At 45.5% G+C, this 17,969-nt stretch overlaps 1 protein-coding gene across 1 annotated transcript in view; it reads right to left on the bottom strand.

Annotated features, from left to right (window-relative positions):
* The window catches only part of rspo2 (R-spondin 2), a 65,479-nt gene that overhangs the window by 9,691 nt on the left and 37,819 nt on the right, over positions 1 to 17,969 (bottom strand). Inside the window, exons 4-5 of the mRNA XM_074654721.1 lie at positions 17,200 to 17,343; positions 16,078 to 16,266 (exon numbers count right to left, since the gene is read on the bottom strand). Coding sequence (XP_074510822.1) covers positions 16,078 to 16,266; positions 17,200 to 17,343 — 333 coding nt within the window. The remainder of the gene's footprint in view (positions 1 to 16,077; positions 16,267 to 17,199; positions 17,344 to 17,969) is intronic.

Below are 17,969 nucleotides of genomic sequence, written 5' to 3'. Positions count from 1 at the left end.
CAGCAAGAAGCAGCCGCAACCTGCCAAGGAAGGCTACAGAACAGATGATGACCCCGCACATTAAAGTTCTTCTCCATCGGTCTACTCAGAGTTCAAAGTCATGCTCTGCTGCATTTCACAATGCAGGAACTGTTCCCTTGTGCTGTTTGGGTTACCACCTCTGGCTCCAGCGCTCAAAAGGTAGGTTATCGAGTAGAAAGCTTCCATGACAGATGTTAAATTAGGCCAACTTCCAAAAAGTTGGAGTAAAAAAAAGTAAGAACTGGCTTTCCAGGGCTATTTCCTCTACTACACCTTCACTTAAACACTTATGTTTCAGTAATGTTGGAAAGTTGGGAATTACTTCTTCCTACTGTACTAGGAAAAATTAAATAGCATAATCCTTTAGGTCAGTTTTCCAAGTTGGAAACTTGGGGATTGATTTCTCAGGTTTCTGAGGCGCTCTTTGATGCTGGCATGTCAACACGGCACTGTAATCCTTAAAATACTCCCACAATGATGTGCAGCATTGCACTCTAGGAATACATGAAATGTCTTTAAACAGAACTAAAAGTGCCTTTAGACAACTCCAAAGCCTTCAGAACCATGCAACGCATCTTATCAGGTACTTATTGACCATCAATAGGTAGCTCAGCCCCTGGGACTGCACATAGTGCTCCAGAGGTCCTGTCCACACAGTACAGCTGCAACTCTAAACAAAACCCACAGTGAAGAATGGAGGCTAACCGAATGTGGGCAAGTGGTGCCTTCACGCAATTTCAGCAGAAGGGGAAGAACAAGAATAACAGTTCACACATTATTCCAAGGTCAAACCAGATAAATAGCCTAAATTAGCTTCTTTACTTTTACCAAGTAAAACCAAATAGTGTATAGTTCCTATAAAATTAGCTGTATTGATTGTATTTTATTTTGATGTAACAGTCAATGGTGGTGCATTTGCAGCCATCCTGCAGACAGTTTCTCGACATATCGTCCGTGTCAAAAATTCCAGATATCTCAGACTCAGAATTACATTAAGGAGGCTGACGTGAACATTTTTTCCCCACTTGGCTGCTCGTAATTACGATTTAAACGCTATGTCGCGAACGCAGCAAAAGCTACCGGTGTCTACCGTTAAAAACATAAAAACAAGACAACTTGTGCAGGAGGTGCATTTCTTATTTCTTGTGCCTCGTTTGGGAAAATTGTAATCCCTTACATTAAATCATATAAAAGGGATGGTTGACCGTTTTAACTAGTTTGATCAATGTTTAGTTTTTCACTAGTATTTCACTTTTATAACCGCTTCAAAAAAGCTGTAAAGTGCACTGAATTTTGTTGGACAATTCTTGTACTGGACCAGATGGCTTCTTACCAATCCATGTAACATTTATTAGTTTAACGCTGCACTAATAGGCAAGATTTATATCGGAAAAATACACCTGGCTTTTTTCAGCCTAAATTGAAAAGTTGTACCCTTTTTGCCCAAATTCATTTCTAGTGACTGCTTCATATACGCCACACAGAAAGTGTTTCATATAAACCTCCCATCAAATATAAACGTGTCTCTCCTAAACTGTAACAACTGGACTCGAGGGCTAGATTTCCTCATCCCAGTGGTAAAGCGGTTCAGCCATTATGTCTAAACGTCTGGTTAAGGGGGCACCAGACACAGAGAAGAAGAAAATAGGTCTGAGGAGTTAGATCACATGACGTTATATGGTTTCTGGGCTATGACATCCTGCCAACTGTTACGGTTTCCCCACTTCCGCCTCGAAGCTGCCAAAATGTAACGACTTGTAGTTTAGCTTGAAAGCAGAAATCTGTACGCGCGCTGTCGCCCCCTCCAGCAATGAGAGGTCATTTGAATGGGAGCCTGCTGTTTATGTGACTCAGCCACTGCAACACTTAGAAAATGTGCCAGCTAGTGAGGTTTGATACTCTCTCCTCATTATTCAGTTTTGAATTAAGGCGTGTAACTGATCATTATCGACTTTTTTTTCCCACTAAATTGAACCTCGCTGTACTGCAGTGGCTTTACACAGCCGATGGTGTCATGAGGGTAACGTCAGCAGCAGCCAGGCAGCGAACAGGCATCACGACCGGCCCGCTGAGTCTGATGCGCCTTGAAAACCGCAGGACTCGGGGAGAAGTGAGCAGCCCCCTCTGCGGTCTGCTATCTCCCCCGACTGACTCATCGACACATCTGGGCCTAAGTATATGGGGCTCTCCTGCCCCACGGGCACTCGGGTAGATGAGGGATAATTAGCTTTAGTTGACTTTAATGAATGGCTTAATGTTGTGTTTCATTTCTGATGAGAAAAATATAAAGCTCAGCACTTATCAAAGGGAGGCCCCGCGCCGACGTTCCCCAAGGCTCGCCGCTGGTGTGGGTCTGTTTGTTTTTGTATTTGTTGTGTGCGCGGGGGCGAGGCGGGCTGAGCTGAAGATAGCTGCAGCATACGAGGGAGCGGTTTGAAAATGTGGCCGCTGATCCAAAGATCAGGAAACCTGCTGGGATACACAGTAGCAAATTCATCATTCGAGCAGGGAAGTTATTACAGATGTGGACTGTTTGTCTTTACTCAAAGCTAGAAAAGGGCCAGAGCACTCCACTTTGATTTCCATGTCTTCTATATCAAGATGAGGCCTCAATAAAGGCTTTGATAAATCCCACATGCTTTGATATAAAGCAGGAAGCGTCTCTCGGAGTTATGACAGTCATTCATCTTAGTTTCCGATAAGTGTATTGCATTGAGCTGATGAAATGAATCATTTTCAACAGACACAAGATCCCGCATGGATTTATTTGCTCTATTCAATCTTTGATAACAAGCTGCTCTCAAGCTCCTCCGATATAACTGTCATCTACATTTCCATGTCTTTACACTGACGCACCATCACTCGCTGCTGCAGCTTAATGTAGTTCATTATCTTTGCAGCGCCATTAAGAAGTAAAAGCTAATAAAAAGCCGGACTTGGCAGATCAGTTTAGTGTACTTTTACACACTCTACCTTTTCCCTTTTGACAGCAAATCAGGCTTGGCATCCTTTGACTAATAGAATGAAACACACTCGCTCCAGAGGACCTCACCAATCTTCTTCTCTCTGTGTAAACCAGGATTAACTGTGCACTTTTAAAAGCACCCTCATACTGACAATGGATCAGGCCAGGAAAAGCACATCCTGCAACGGAGGTGACCTCTCCGCACCGCTATTAAACAAATATTTGGAACATTTATTATTTATCTGAGGAGATGAATCTGCATTTCCAGGATCTGTTGAGTATAAGTCTGGGCCTCGGGTAAAGGGTTTACCTGGCTCAGCCCTCTCCCATGAGCCTCTAGGTCTTCACAAAACAATCCCTCTGCATTACAATACCCCACCCCACTTTATGGAGAGGAATAAAAATGATTAACACAGCCATGAGGGGGCACGCAAGAACTAGGGGCTTTCTGCACCCCTATGGGGCTACTGCTGTATAAGGTGGAGGAGGGAACGATGGATGAGGGTTTCAACAAACAATTTGTAAAGACTTCAAACTACTGGCAGGTAGTACATGCTTACAGTCCACAGTAGGGCGTGCTTTGGTATGCGATTGCACACGCACAGTTTGCTCCCTCCAAACAGCGGTGGTCCGATCGTAGCTTAGGAATTCGAACAAGGCACGGCAAGCCTATCAACCTCTTCTCTGTTTGTGCAAGAGAGCGTTTAAAGAGCGTTTAAAGAGTTTGGAGAGTGGTGTCTTCTTTTTTTAGCCTTTTCCAAAACCAGGAACACATCCACAAAAAAATTTAAAGAATTAAGCTGTGAGTTTGTCTGCTCTAATATAAGCTGCAACCAACAGCATGACCAGCTAACCAGCTTCTTACCTAGTAACCGAGCATTACTTCCAAGGCCAAGAATGGTGAATAGACTTGCAGTTATATAGCGCCTTTCTAGTTTTCCAACCACTCCAAATTTCCCTACCTTCAGGAGAAATTTGGGGTTAAGTATCTCGCCCAAGGACACTTCCACATGTGGACTGGATGTGTGGACAGATTGAACCGCCAACCATCCGATTGGTGGACGACATGCTCTACCTCTGAGCCACAGCCGCCTAGCATATCACTACCCAACTACATTAGTTTGTGGGATCGCGACCAGCACATCCACTGTGTAGTGTTCCTCGACTGCGTGGAAGCTTGGTCACGGATGCTGTTAGTGTTTAGGGTAATGTTGGTAGCTCTGAGCAACCCCAGCCAAACTCATTACCTGAGACAGCGTTGCATTAGCCAAACACAGACAGTCCTGATCCTAAAAGCCTTTTTCTGTGGTAATGTAAAAATGAAAATGTGCTGTTTGAAAACATGAAATATGAAGTATATAAGCCAAACTGCCAAATGGGTATGTTAGAATGCAATAAAGGTCTGATCTTACATTTTTCCTTATCATCCTTACAATACTAGGACTACCTCTACACGGCAGTATATTAACAATGATGTTTCTTTACTTCCATGTCTTCTAACATGGATCATGAACTGGTGAGGCTCTAACTAGAGCTGTCAAAGTTAGCTAGTTTGTCACAAAGGAGGCTAAATATCGCTCTAAATTTACACTAAATTTTGGCATGGAAAAACTGGCATGGCCATTTTCAAGGGGGTCCGTTGACCTCTGAGCTCAAGATACGTGAATGAAAAAAGGTTCTCTGGGTACCCACGAGTCTCCCCTTTACAGACATGCCCACTTTATGATAATCACATGCAGTTTGGGGCAAGTCATAGCCAAGTCAGCACACTGACACACTGACAGCTCTTGTTGCCTGTTGGGCTGCAGTTTGCCATGTTATGATTTGAGCATATTGTTTTATGCTAAATGCAGTACCTGTGAGGGTTTCTGGACAATATCTGTCATTGTTTTGTGTTGTTAATTGATTTACAATAATAAATAGATTTGCTTAAAGCAGCATATTTGCCCACTCCCATGTTGATAAGAGTATTAAATACTTGACAAATCTCCCTTTAAGGTACATTTTGAGCAGATAAAAAAATGTATGATAAATTTGCGATTAATTATGATTAAATATTTTAATCGATTTACAGTCCTACTTCTAACATTAACACCATTAGTTAGTTAAAACCTAAAAAGAATTTCAATGATAAATTGCCCTGGGAGAGCAGAAAGCTTGAGCTTATGGCTCTATTGAGACAGAACAAGGTGACCATGTGTGATCCACACATCTACACCGCGCACGCGTATAACAATGTGTGATCGTGCATGAGTGTTTTTTATTAGTATGTGTGTGCACGTGCGTGCACACACTCCTCATTCTCTAATTCCACCTGGTCTGCATCCTCCTGGTCTCTGTGGGTCTGTGAGGGAACGGGGGAGGATATAGGAGGAAATTGTCCAGCATGATTCCCTCTTTATATCTCATTTCTACACAAGTCCTTTTATCCGCCCTTCTCTCTCTACTGGGAAACCCCAGGAGGAAATCCCTCACGTTTGGACATCGAGCACAACTGTCCCAAAACCAGAACCAGACCCTAACAAGCGGGGAGCCAAGCTAAGTCAGATGGGCTTAGACACCAAAACAGAGACGGGGGCCGTCAGGATCATGTCGCAATCCCCGTGCAATGGCCAGTGATGAGGGAATCAAGGCTGGCCGGCGCTTTTTGTTTTCTTTGATTGTTTGACTAACTCTCGAAAGGCGCGTTTGTTCCGTCTCCTCTGATGATCCAACAGACTGCACATATTTTTTGGTAAAAATAGTTCATTAGTTCACAGCGGAAGAAAGGGGGGGGGAGGGTGTGTTTGATGTGTTCGCAGAGCTCCTGTTGCACGGGGAGAGAGAGGTAAAGCCAACTCAGGAAGGGCTTGATCCTCTCTAAGGCCTGTGCTGCATCAAACACTTGTCAAACACCAGGCAGACAGACAGCTGAGTGGCTCTGACAGATCTGATCACAGACACGGGCAATAAGAGTCACCGCCACTCAGCTCCTCTACCCAGGCACCGCTCTTCCACTCCTGTCAATAATCCCCCTTCGACTCGCTAGAACACAAACAGAGGGCTTTGAGGCATATGGCAGACATTTTCCTGTTGTTTTTAGCTGTGTATGATTACAGTGCAATTTCAACGGTCATTTCAGGGTCTCACCTCGCCGAGGAGAGGTTTGTGTACTCCAGAAGGCAGCGGCATCTGTCGGAGATGCAGCAGGGGGACGGAGAAAGGAATCAAATCAAAGGGATGCTTAAGCTCCCGCTAATCCGAAAGAAATGTCTCAAGGCCTTTCGGGATCACGGTCCTGAACCTTGCCACCCAGCGGGAAGGAGCATTTATGTTTGAAAGGGATTTGATATGGTACCTGGGAGTGGGTTGAGTTTCATGACACCGACCACTCAATCATGTCCTGAGGTTTTCCTCGGAGAGCCGTCGTGTTACATTCACTGAAAAGGCAATATCACGGGTACTTCTCGTGTAACAAATCACTCAAAATACAGACATGGGGAAAGTACCCACCAAATATGAGCTTACCAAATTAGGAAGGGGTCACCTACCCTAGAAAATCTTAAGATTCAGACGCATAGTAGGTATTTTATAGTGCATAACTATGTAACGTTGTGGTTGTCTAAAAATGCCTTATACAGCGTGGCGGCGGTCCACAAACCAATGGGTGATGTTGCGGTGACTACGTCCACTTACATACAGTCTATGCTCCAGATCAGTGACTTTCCTTTCAACTCACAGATAAGCAGTTTATAAGAGTAGACGGGCTTGTGTCTTAGCTGGAGAAAACACGTTAAGATCCCTAACTTCTAGTATTTCTCCGCTAAGCTGAAATTGCTAACGTGTGACATCACCTTAGTGTTTTGTGTTGATGGGAGTGTAGTGCTCTCCAGCCTCAGTAAGTTGGCCCTGGCCTCTACTTACCACTATAATGGCTCTGCGATTAGTCTGCATCCCCCCCTGTATTTGTCACTGTTAATTCACAGACGTACACACACAGCCGAAGGCCGGCACAGGTCTATACTTGCTGCTTTGTTGTGTCTGCATGTCTGCACTGGGTCCACGCTCGTGGACATGAGTGGGTCAGAAGCCACAGCTTCTCTCTGGATCACAAGCTGTAATTAACAACTGGGATGTCTCTAGAAAGACGCCCGCCAGAGATGGAGAACGAGAGGGAAAGAGGGTGAGGAGAGGAGAGGAGAGGAGAGGAGAGGAGAGGAGAGGAGAGGAGAGGAGAGGAGAGGAGAGGAGAGGAGAGGAGAGGAGAGGAGAGGGGCTTCTGGTGGCTGAGCCAGTGCAACTGTGCTCCAGATGTTTTCTCCCCCGATCGGCTCCTCACCTTCCTTCTTCTCTCCTCCAGCCAGACCACTGGAGAGGGACGACTCCAGCGCACGAAGCGCTGTCCCGAACATTGTGCGCCACGCGAACACATCCTCTCCTCTGTGGCATGTGCACGATGTTCCTCAGACGGCCCCGCGCTGGTATGATATGTGATACATGAGCGAGAGAGTGTCATTGGGGTGCGAGACAGGAAAAGAGAATGGAAACAGGGACGAGGAAAGGAGTAGATAATGTGGTGACTTGTTCTGCCTGTGAGGTCTGTTTTATTGTTTGGCGGTGTCTATTACGTGTGTCTCGCACTCTGGCTGTGTGGACGTGTGTGTGTGTGTGTGTGTGTGTGTGTGTGTGTGTGTGTGTGTGTGTGTGTGTGTGTGTGTGTGTGTGTGTGTGTGTGTGTGTGTGTGCATCCTCATCTGCCTGGTGTGGTGTAGATGTGGAGATGAAAGTGTTTGCGGCCCACAGGAGAGCTGGCAGCGGTGTCGGACTGGAGGTCTGGCAGACAGGGATGCAGCTCCATCAGACAGATCCCACTCTGACCGGCTCGTGTTATCTAAATATGAGGTGAGAAACCTCGACACTGGGGCCTATTCCAACAAAGGGCCAGACCGATACAGGCACTTGATAGTTTTTGACTGGACTGAAGCAGAAAACAGATGATATTTTGTCTATTTGATATTGTTAAATTTCACCATTCCCAATAAAGCACAAAATTCAATATTTTCCCAGAATTGTATGCCTGTCAGAGTGGAAGAGCCTCTACATTTCAACCATCATATCACACTCCAAACCCAAACTAATGATTTCCTTTAAATAGGGCTCATGATACAGGGGGTAACGATTCAATATATTGAGATATATTGCGTTAATGTAAGCAAGGCGAAATATTGCAATTTTTTGCAAAAACAACACATAAAAACGGCATTGTTTTGGTCCCAAATTGCATGAGATTATCATAAAGTGGGCATGTCTGTAAAGGGGAGACTCGTGGGTGCCCATAAAACCCATTTTCATTTAAATATCTTGAGGTCAGAGGTCAAGGGACCCCTTTGAAAATGGCACAGTTTTTCCTCGCCAAAATTCAGACCTTCCCTCTAGCTTTAAAACTGAGCCCACTACAACCTCAAAAAAGATCAAATAGCGTCGGATTTTTAAGAGGTTAATTAAAAATCAATACAGTGTTTTGGAGAATCAATATCACAACACATAATATCGCGATACTCATGTGAAAGCAGGTTTCATTGCAGGTTTTACAGATGGACACTTCTTGAAGCTGCTCTGTAAAATTCTCACTGTTTTGTTTGGTCAGCCTCCTGATATAAAATGAGGAAATAATCACGTGGTCCGGGGAGAACCTCCGTCATATCACAAGTGGACGTCTCTGTCTGGTAGACATCAGATATTTTATTAAAAAAAGACCAAAACACGGTCCATATACGAGTCCAACCCTTCAAAGATCTCATCACAAGCTGTTGCCATCCATCCCTGTAAAGAAACAGACCGTGTCTTGTCTGCCGTAAAAAAAAAAAGAAGAAAATCACACGGTGTAACAGCACAAACTGCCTATCAAGGGAACGTTCACTGAGGACGCGCTTTACGGCCCCGACCGTGTCACGGGTAATATCGGCCCATATACTGCTCAGCGGGGGGAAATAGCTCCCGTTTGTGGGGCATGAGAACATGAAAACATTCCACTTCTGTACAGTATTTCCCCCTCCTCCTCCTCCGCCTCCTCCTCCTCCTCCTCTTTCTTCTCCCCCTCTCCAGTTTGCTGCCACTTTGTTTGTTTGTGTACGTCTGTTTTTGATGGGGCTGTTGATGTCGGCCCATATGCCTCATTTCCTCTGCCAGAACGACAGCAACGGAAGCCTCGCAAACCAACGCAGCGTTCCTCCTCTCTGACAAAGTCACGCTGAAAAAGATATGCAAGCATTACAAACGATCCTTTAAGGTCATGATTTCATAAAACTATGCAGCTTGTTGTCATGGCTGAGTATAAACATCGACTTCTGTAAATGTTTTTAGGCCGTCAAATGGACATCTACTCGACATCAAAGTGGAATCCACATCCGCTAGCTTGGATTTATTGGAATGGCATTACCACCGATGCACACTTCACAATAAAGCGAGTGAAACAAATAAGAGGACTGCTGTATCTAATGTGTGTACACGAGTCTACAAAAGGCAGTTCAGCAAAACCACAACTCAACTGGGCCAAAGAGTGTGAAAGAAAACCCCTTTACTCACACCCCTCCTCTTTCTTCCTGCTTGGAAAAGACCAGATGACAATAATGTGGAGTATGGAGCCCCAGCGAGCGCCGCTGACCCCTCCTCTTCCACCTCCCTCCTTCCATCCCTCCACTTTGAAAGGCCTCCACATGTTTATGGCTCATGCCTGTGGTATGACGATGGATTCTCCATATAAAAGCCAGCGGGATCATGGGGTGTTTCAAATATTGCTCTCTGAAGACAGTTGCTGACAAAATGACAGCAGCCATATTTATTTTGGTCAGAGAGCAGGGGCACTTAGTGGGAAGTTAATCAGAGAACCCCACCTCCTCCTTCTTCTCCCCCCCGCCCCCATCCCCTAACAAGGAATGTACCCCGAGCAGAAGAGAAGTCTCAGAGACTACTGGTAATGACTTTCTCCTCCGAAAGAAGATTTAACGCTGCTAAACTGCACGACAGGCAGAAAAATAAAGTTTGGTTTGAGGACATCAGCGTAAAGCAAGTGTTGATTGCCTGTCCAGACATCAGTCGAGATAATAATTTTTTATCTGGTTAGGAGGAGATATGAAACATAAGCGCAGAGATGGGGAAGGAAAAAAAGAATAATCTATGGCAGAGATTTGCGAATATGTTATAGCTGAAACAGAACTTGTGTTAATTTGTGAGTGTGACCGCGGCGGTGACCATAACTGCCGCTGGCATCGGGATGCTGGAGACCTGGCCAAGTCAATGACAGGTTGATGTGTCTTTCCTCTTCACCCGTTCACTACAGCACAGTGCAAAGCTTCCAAGATGCTCTCTGTCATCTCGGCTTTACGGTTTCCCAGTGTGTTCAGCATGAGGAAATCATCATTATGTGTCTGTATCTGAGTTTTTTCATCTTCGCTACCAGATTTCTGCATCATTTAATTAAATAAATGAACGATGCATGTTGTGTGGTGGGCGGTGGGCGGTGTTGGTGGGGGGGTTGTCCCAGTCAGACGCCAGCCCAGGCCCTGTGTCCGGAGCCATCCCTGCTGTCCAGAGGAGGCAGGGTACTTCTGAGGCCTTCTCACCAGCTACTGTGTCAGCCCCTATGGAGCGGCCTTATTAAATGAAGATTAAGCTGTGGCTCCCCCAGTCACAACAGGCTGCGGTGTGGGGCACACATAATCACTATGACAGGTCGGCTGCCAATTAGTGCTCTCCTTCTGTCCTGGGAAAACGCTCCTCACTCCGCTCCCGCTGGCGGGAAGAACTGATCCGGATTGTCCGTGATATTACCCGGGCCAGAGATCGCCGTTAATCACCTCCCGTCATTCCACCGTGGCATAAATGAGAGCCGGACTTGTCATCTGTGCACCAGCTCTCCCTTCCAACAGTCCCGACTTCCCATAGAGCACACCCGGGAAACATTAATTGGAATAATGAGATAAGTACATGAAGGAACAGAAGTGCAAAACTCTGTTCTCGAGTGCTTTGGGTAGACTTCAGAGTGGTGGCTCGATCGCTGTTTGGCTTGGACAAACTGCACCATGAGCTCTTCTGCTGAGACGAGAAGAACACGCTCCATCAATTAGCCTCAAGTTGGAAGTGTGCATCTGTTTCAGAAAAAAGCTGGCCTGGTGGGAGAAGGCTACGTCTGACGAAAACACATCCAGAAATGTGTTTGGATGTCGGGCTTCCAAGCCAAACACAGGCCAGACTCCGATGTGATCATACCGGCTGCGTAACTAGAATGCTCAGAAGTGAATGGCATCTTTCGCCAGAGCTTAAACCCTTTGGCTCAGCGAGTATAAACACCAAAATTGTGTGTGACACGCTCACGCGCATGCACGCGCATTAACTGCTCGCTCGTACGCAAAGACTGCCAGAAACCGGAATTGTTTGGTGTCTCGGGCGGCGGGCGCTTACAGACAGGGCGGTTGAGCTTCCTCCGCATGCGGATTCGAGCCAATCACCGTTGCTCTGTGCATCGTTTTACAGGAGCAGAGTCTTTGGAGCAGATGGTTCGCAGACGGTGAGGACCAGGAGGTCCACAGCACTGTGGATTCACCGCAGAACCACACTGGCTTCAGACAAGAACCTGGCGTAAATCCCACCAGTCAACCAGATCCTCATGGGATCTGGTCGATCCGGGGCGGATCTGGCTTCACTTTGGTCCCCTAGCTGCACCAGACTGTAGGTGCTTGTGGGGTAAACTAAACAACTGCCCGCCTCTCTGTCATGTCCATTGGCCTTAAATACAGACAAAGACCTCGCAGATGTCCCACACCGGAGGAGTGATGAGGTGGTAAACTGAGTCGTCCACTGAACGTGTAACAAAAATTGTTTATCCAGGGTTTCAAATTAACGGCAGAGGGAAAGGACTGGGCATCATGGCTACAAGAGCTAGTTATAACAGTTACAGTATAAACACAAACTGCACACACAAGTTATGACAGACAGTATTAGTGGTGGCTGGATCCGAGCACTCTGATGACTGATGGGATGGAGGGCTTGGCCTCGATTGAGCCCTACAGCAGCAATGGTTTCTCTGGTTACACACGCGGGAGATCAATACTCCCACAGAGGCCCGTAGCTCTCCAAGTACAGGTACATAATATAATCATTATATACTCCCTCTTTCTTATTCTTCCTCTTCCTGCTTTCCTTTCCTCTTTCTTTCCATGAGATCAGCAGGGTGAAGCTGAAGCATTTAGAGTGTAAATTGAACTGCATTGTTCTGGAAAAAACAGGTCTTAAATCTGTTATCAGTTCCAAAATGTGCTAAGCTATAAATGTTTACTGTTCCATAACTTCAAATAGTAAAACTTCTGTTTCTGTTCGGGTTAAACTTTTTGCTCGGCCGCCTCCTGCACTACAAACGCCCCTCAAATGAATCGACTTTTACCTACGAATCAAGCAAGCAGAGTTGCACAAATGTCACTCCTGCCTGCTGCTATTAAGACTTTTGTGCCGTCTGAGAATCTGAAAGCCGATTTGTAAAACTGAAATTAGCCTTAGAGTTGCAATGGTGCATTTGTGTTGGACTTTAGTCCTTCTTAAATCCCAAATCAGGGATTACATTAAGAGTGGGAGTTTGGAGAGCTTTCACATTTTAAGTTGTTTACACAAGATCTAATGTCACCGACATGGCAGACGCAGCTGTTGTTCAAAGATTATAGTAGAGTGGGTGGGCAAGAGAGAGAGAGAAAGGAAAATACCCAGATGGATTGATGAGTGAGCAGAAAAAAAAGAAGCATAGAAAGAGCAATCAAACGTGTCGCACGCGTCTGTTTGTAAACCAGTGAATCTGGTGACAGGGGTTGCTGGGAAATCTCTGCAGGGAATTTCTTAATGGCATCAATGTGGAGCAGCCGGGCGCTGCAGCGTTATCGCTCTCCTCACCTCCCATCAGCTCACAACACAGAGAGGGGGGGGGGGGGAACCCAGTCTGTCAATGGTGATAGTGCCGGAGCAGCTATTAATAAAGTCTCTTTATTGTTTATAGGCTGTTCAGAGCACCGCTCCAGGGAGCCTGAGGATAGACGAGCGTTTTACCGTCTCAAGGGTACAATGCAAAACGGCTGGCACACGCGCCAGCCAAGCAGCCACGAGACGAGACTTCCTTATTCCTCGAGAGATTATCTCTCACATTTTCCATTATATATGAAAACCAAATTTAAACAGCTGGGTGAATTTGACAAAGATTTTCATCAGCATTGCACGGACAGTTTTCTAATCACTTGATGTTTTCAGAAGTACTGTGATTAATGGCAACGGGAACACTTTTTTCAAAATAAATAATGCTGCAGTTGTTTAATCTCAGTGCCAAAAACAACAGGTCAAACTATTAAATGTGGCTTTAGATGCAGATCCGTGTGAGGCAGCTGGTGGAAACGTACCAAATTCCCATTTGTATTCTTGCCAAACTTCAACAGTTAAAGATTTAAAGCTTGAAATTAGCTTGACAGTTGGATGGAAATGGCGCTTCTGACAGTGTACCACCGCATATTTTGTCTGTCCGTGCGCTCCACGCAATCTTTTCCCCCCGACCCCGCCCTTTTGCGGACAGAGTGCGTTATCAGGACAACGCTGCTCTGCCGAACGACCAACAGCAAATGAATCCCAGCAGTAGGAATGATATACCGTGTTTACACTGATCGGCAACTTGTACGGAACGCATCAGACACGGTTTACACAGCTCGTCATGTTCGCTGTGAATGCCTCGCCTCTTGACATTATCTGGGCTTTACTTTCTCTTCCTTGTGAGTGTTTTACAGAGGGATTAGATCTTTGCCGACAAAGAGGGGAAAAGAAGAAGATCATTCGCGTTTTTTTCTTTTTTTTTTCTCGTGCGTCTCTCAGCTAAGCCGGGAGACAGGGATCTGTCAATGACGTCCAGTGTAATTTAAATACGTAGATATGTAGAAATGCGAGCCAGGGTGATCAGATAAAGCATTGCCATAAATAGTGTCTACCTACATGCTGCGTCCTCTTATTTCCTGCTTCCATTTAATCCACAGCGTCTTTACGGTCTGCAGTTATATAATCCTGTGCTTATTCTAAACACTGGTGTCTGGTGTCCGCTGAGAAGAGCTGATAAAAAAAAATTTCATTTTTAGACTGTCTTAAGTTCCAAGTGATCATGAAACACACTTCTTATATTTATATTTCCTTCTGAATATAAAATCCATACATTGAGGTTTTATAAATTATATTTAAAGACTCCATACTGCACTGCAAATCCTGTTAGTTTAAGTAGTACTAGGGACCTATTGCTTACAAAGACCTTGAAATTTGTATTAATTTAAAAGGTCACATAGCGAGGTATTTCAGGATGACCTCAGCCCCTTCTTGAACCTCCACTTCCTGATCACCTGCGTTTCAGAGGGCAGCCTCTCCTCCCATCGGGCTACGCTTTATTATCACTCACGGGAAGTGATTATTTTACAATGTCAGTCGGTCCAGCTCCCATGCGACGCCACTGGATCTCCTCCCGTTCAAATTTGGCGGCTTACATTTTTACATTTGTATTTATTTGAACCGAAGAGTGTTGCGTTTCACTGCCTTTTGCCAAGTGGGGATTTTTCACTAGCGGTGGAGCGGTGGGGGAATTAACAACACATGCCCAAGTCTGAAATTTACCTTTATTAAACGGGCCACCGCAGCACTTCACGAGCCCGGAGAGTCCTAAGATGCACACACAGTGACACGTTTACGCAGAGCTTTTAACCACACGGCCGAGGCCACTGATCTTCCACAGAGAAGTAACTCAGTCGTTGGATAATAAGGAACTGTACTGAGTGGTTTGTAATGAACAGTAGCTTTAAGTAAAATGGACACAGGGAGCCTGCTGTCAGTTTATAAAGGGCCGAAGAAGAATGGCTGTGCTATGCACTCAATTTAGATTTCACAACAACTTCCCATCAGTGACTTCATGCTTGGGATAATTGATGGCAGTAACCATGCGCAACAATGCCAAATTTTAATTAAAGGAGGTCATAAAGTTTCTTCGGAAAAGGTCAAGCAGGCGCGGCAAAGTCATGAAGAGGTGCGCGGGGGTTGGGGAGAATTTCCCCAACAAACAGGACGGGGCTTTAGGAACTAAATGTGCCATGGAATCACAGTTTCCAACCCAGAGAGCAGCGACTGCCTTGCTAGTGCTGAAATATGAGAAACTATCAGGGTTTATTTACACTTTCACCACTTCACTAAATGATCCTACCATCCAACACTCCGGGCCAAAAATGGAGAAAAATCCTAGAGGTTATGATGTTTTCCTCTTTCTGTTAAACAATGTTTTTCTTGTTTTGACAGCCTGAATGATATCTGCCACTGTAATTGCTTCCTTATTTGGTGAATTAAATATTTACACTTGGCCTATCCTAATCCAAAGTTTATGAGAGACGTTAAAGTGCATTAAGGGGAAAGACATTTATTTTAAAAGCACTGCTAACTGAGGCCATCATCCCGAAATGGTGTGTTTGGACTGTCTGAGAGAAATGGTTTACTTTTTGAAAAAAAATATTTCCCTTAGCCGAATTCTCACAGAGAGAGAAATTCCAGAATTGACTTCTCATTTAATGGCCTGACATACATGCTGTGTGCACCGCAAATATCTCTCGAGCTGACGGGAGGAAACAGAGACGGCCATTGAGGAAACCTGCAGTTCGTACTTTGAAGAATTCCACTGAGGAGGGGAAGGGAGATGGGAGAGAGAGAGAGAGAGAGAGAGAGAGAGAGAGAGAGAGAGAGAGAGAGAGAGAGAGAGGGGGGAAAAATATACCTCAGAAAAAAGGAGCTGGCTCGAACAAGGCCGCCATGGAAAAATACTGATTTCATTTCATGCACGGAAACGCCACTGTGCACCTCAAAAACACAGACGGTGAAAAAACAAGGCTGAGTGGACGGTACAAGGGTTACATGAAACAGGTGGAACTCTCCTGTGGGATACGTGGGCTGTTTTTCTTTAATATTCACCGGAGTAGTGTAAACTTTAAAATGAACATGGATGGAGTTGGGGCCGACTGACAGAATATCTCTCACACATACATCAACATGTGGCTGTATAACATCCTTACCTCTCCTGCAGTGCCTCATGGCCATTTTGCACATCCTGGACTCGGCGATGGTGGGACAGGGTATTGTGTCCTTGGGTGGTTTCTTTACAATGTGCCGCGTCCGGGTCTCCAGACCCCACTTATAGCCACAGGTTTTGTTTCTCCTGGTGCAGGCTCCCCATTCGCTCCACTGGCCCACCTCGCAGCCCTCTGCAAGAGACACACAGAAATGATGATGTGCAGTGAAACGGCAGCAGAGGCAACTCGGAGACCTCAGGTCAAGCTTTAATACAGGGCGAAGGAGCTTTACTGGGATGCTGTAACCTCTTTGTGTGTGGTCCCAGTTCAACTGCTTGTTTTTCGGTCCAAAATAAGCAGGCCAACTGAGAAGTTACAGAATACTGTGTACAGGCAGCGTCAGGTTATTGAATAGGCGTTATCAGTCGCTATAAACACCATAGATATGGCTCAATAGGGGCCTGCTACACCCACTAGTAGGTTTTATCATCTATTCACATGGTAGATCACCGAAAGAAGGAATAAAAGAAAACGACAGCAACCTCTGGCGAGCGTAGTAATTATGATAGGAGCAGAAGTGGAAGTGAGGCGCTGTAGTATAGACAGCGTGCAACTCCATAAGGGGTGGAGGTCGAGTGCTGATGGATGAGTCCACATGATTTTCACCCAGGAGACCGGAGTTTGCATCCTGTGTGTAACCAACAACATGTAGTTGTCTTTGTGTTCACAAGCGCAAAGTTTCACTTTCACTTCTGAAATGTAGTTATTTTAAGCCAAAACAGTTTCCCCTAAACTTCACTGTTTTTGTTTCCTTGACCTCAAGAAGTTGTAGTTTTGTTGCCTAAACTGAAACAAGCCTTTTTGTTTGTGTCCAAAAATTTCATTCAGTTTTACAATGTCTTAGAACAGTTGTTTTAAGTTTCGCTTTCACTTTTACAATGTAGTAGGCGTAGCAGGCCTTACTGACCCACATCTATGGTGCTTATAGCGACTGATAACGCCTATTTAATGGACTGATAACAGTTGAACCAGGTGCTACAGGTAAGGAAAGGTGTAAAAGACAGAGTAGTTTACTCTCTTGACAGTTTTTAAATTGTTTGTACATTATTGTGTTGTTTCACGTACCTCCACACTCCATGGTTTCCTCCAGCGGGGCAAAGCCCTCGGGGCACTTCTCAAAGCAGCGCCCTTTGTGTAGGTAAAAGCCCGACTTGCACTTGGTGCAGAAGTCTTTGCTGAAGCAGGACTCGCAGTTCTCTATCCTGCACCCTGGAGGAAGGAGGAGAGAAAAGAGGAGAGTCATCAGGGCCTGAGCAACCCTCTCATCTGGAGTTGATCGAAAGCTAAGGGGTTTGGGGAAGGGGGTTCTTGAAAGGATTATGCTGTCCCTCCCGCAAAAAAAAAAAAAAAAGCCGTCGATGCCCTGTGAATCATTTCTCTCCAGGGCTCAATGTGTATTTCACAAAACCTGTTTCGCCTGACAGATATTTCATTTTTCATCTTCCTGTTCGTGTTCAGAGTGAGCGTGAAAACGCAACAGTGGAGCCGGTGAGGAATCATGTCACGCTGACCTCTTTCAACAAATTGCACCAACATCCAACAGTCTGGATACAAACACACACCCGCTCATATGTTTTCAACTAACGGTGTTGCTGCAACAGGAAGAATACATCCCATTAGGGCTCTGAATGGTGTCCTTAATATGCTACCCTATCACCCCACACTGCTCCAATCTGTGTCCATGACTGAGGATTATTGGGAAGTCAGGTTTTCATTAAAGGGGGAATGATGGCTCGTGATCACAATGCCGGCCCATCTGCGTGGCTCCTTTAAGTTCTGGCAATGAAAGGGGGAAGGTGGGTTAGGAAGGGGGAATGCATGGGGGGGACAACAAC

The sequence above is a fragment of the Sebastes fasciatus genome, chromosome 12 (assembly GCF_043250625.1).
Source record: "Sebastes fasciatus isolate fSebFas1 chromosome 12, fSebFas1.pri, whole genome shotgun sequence".
Taxonomy (NCBI): Eukaryota; Metazoa; Chordata; class Actinopteri; order Perciformes; family Sebastidae; genus Sebastes; species Sebastes fasciatus.
The sequence above is the reverse complement of the archived record's forward strand: the minus strand, read 5'-3'. Positions and strand labels throughout refer to the sequence as shown.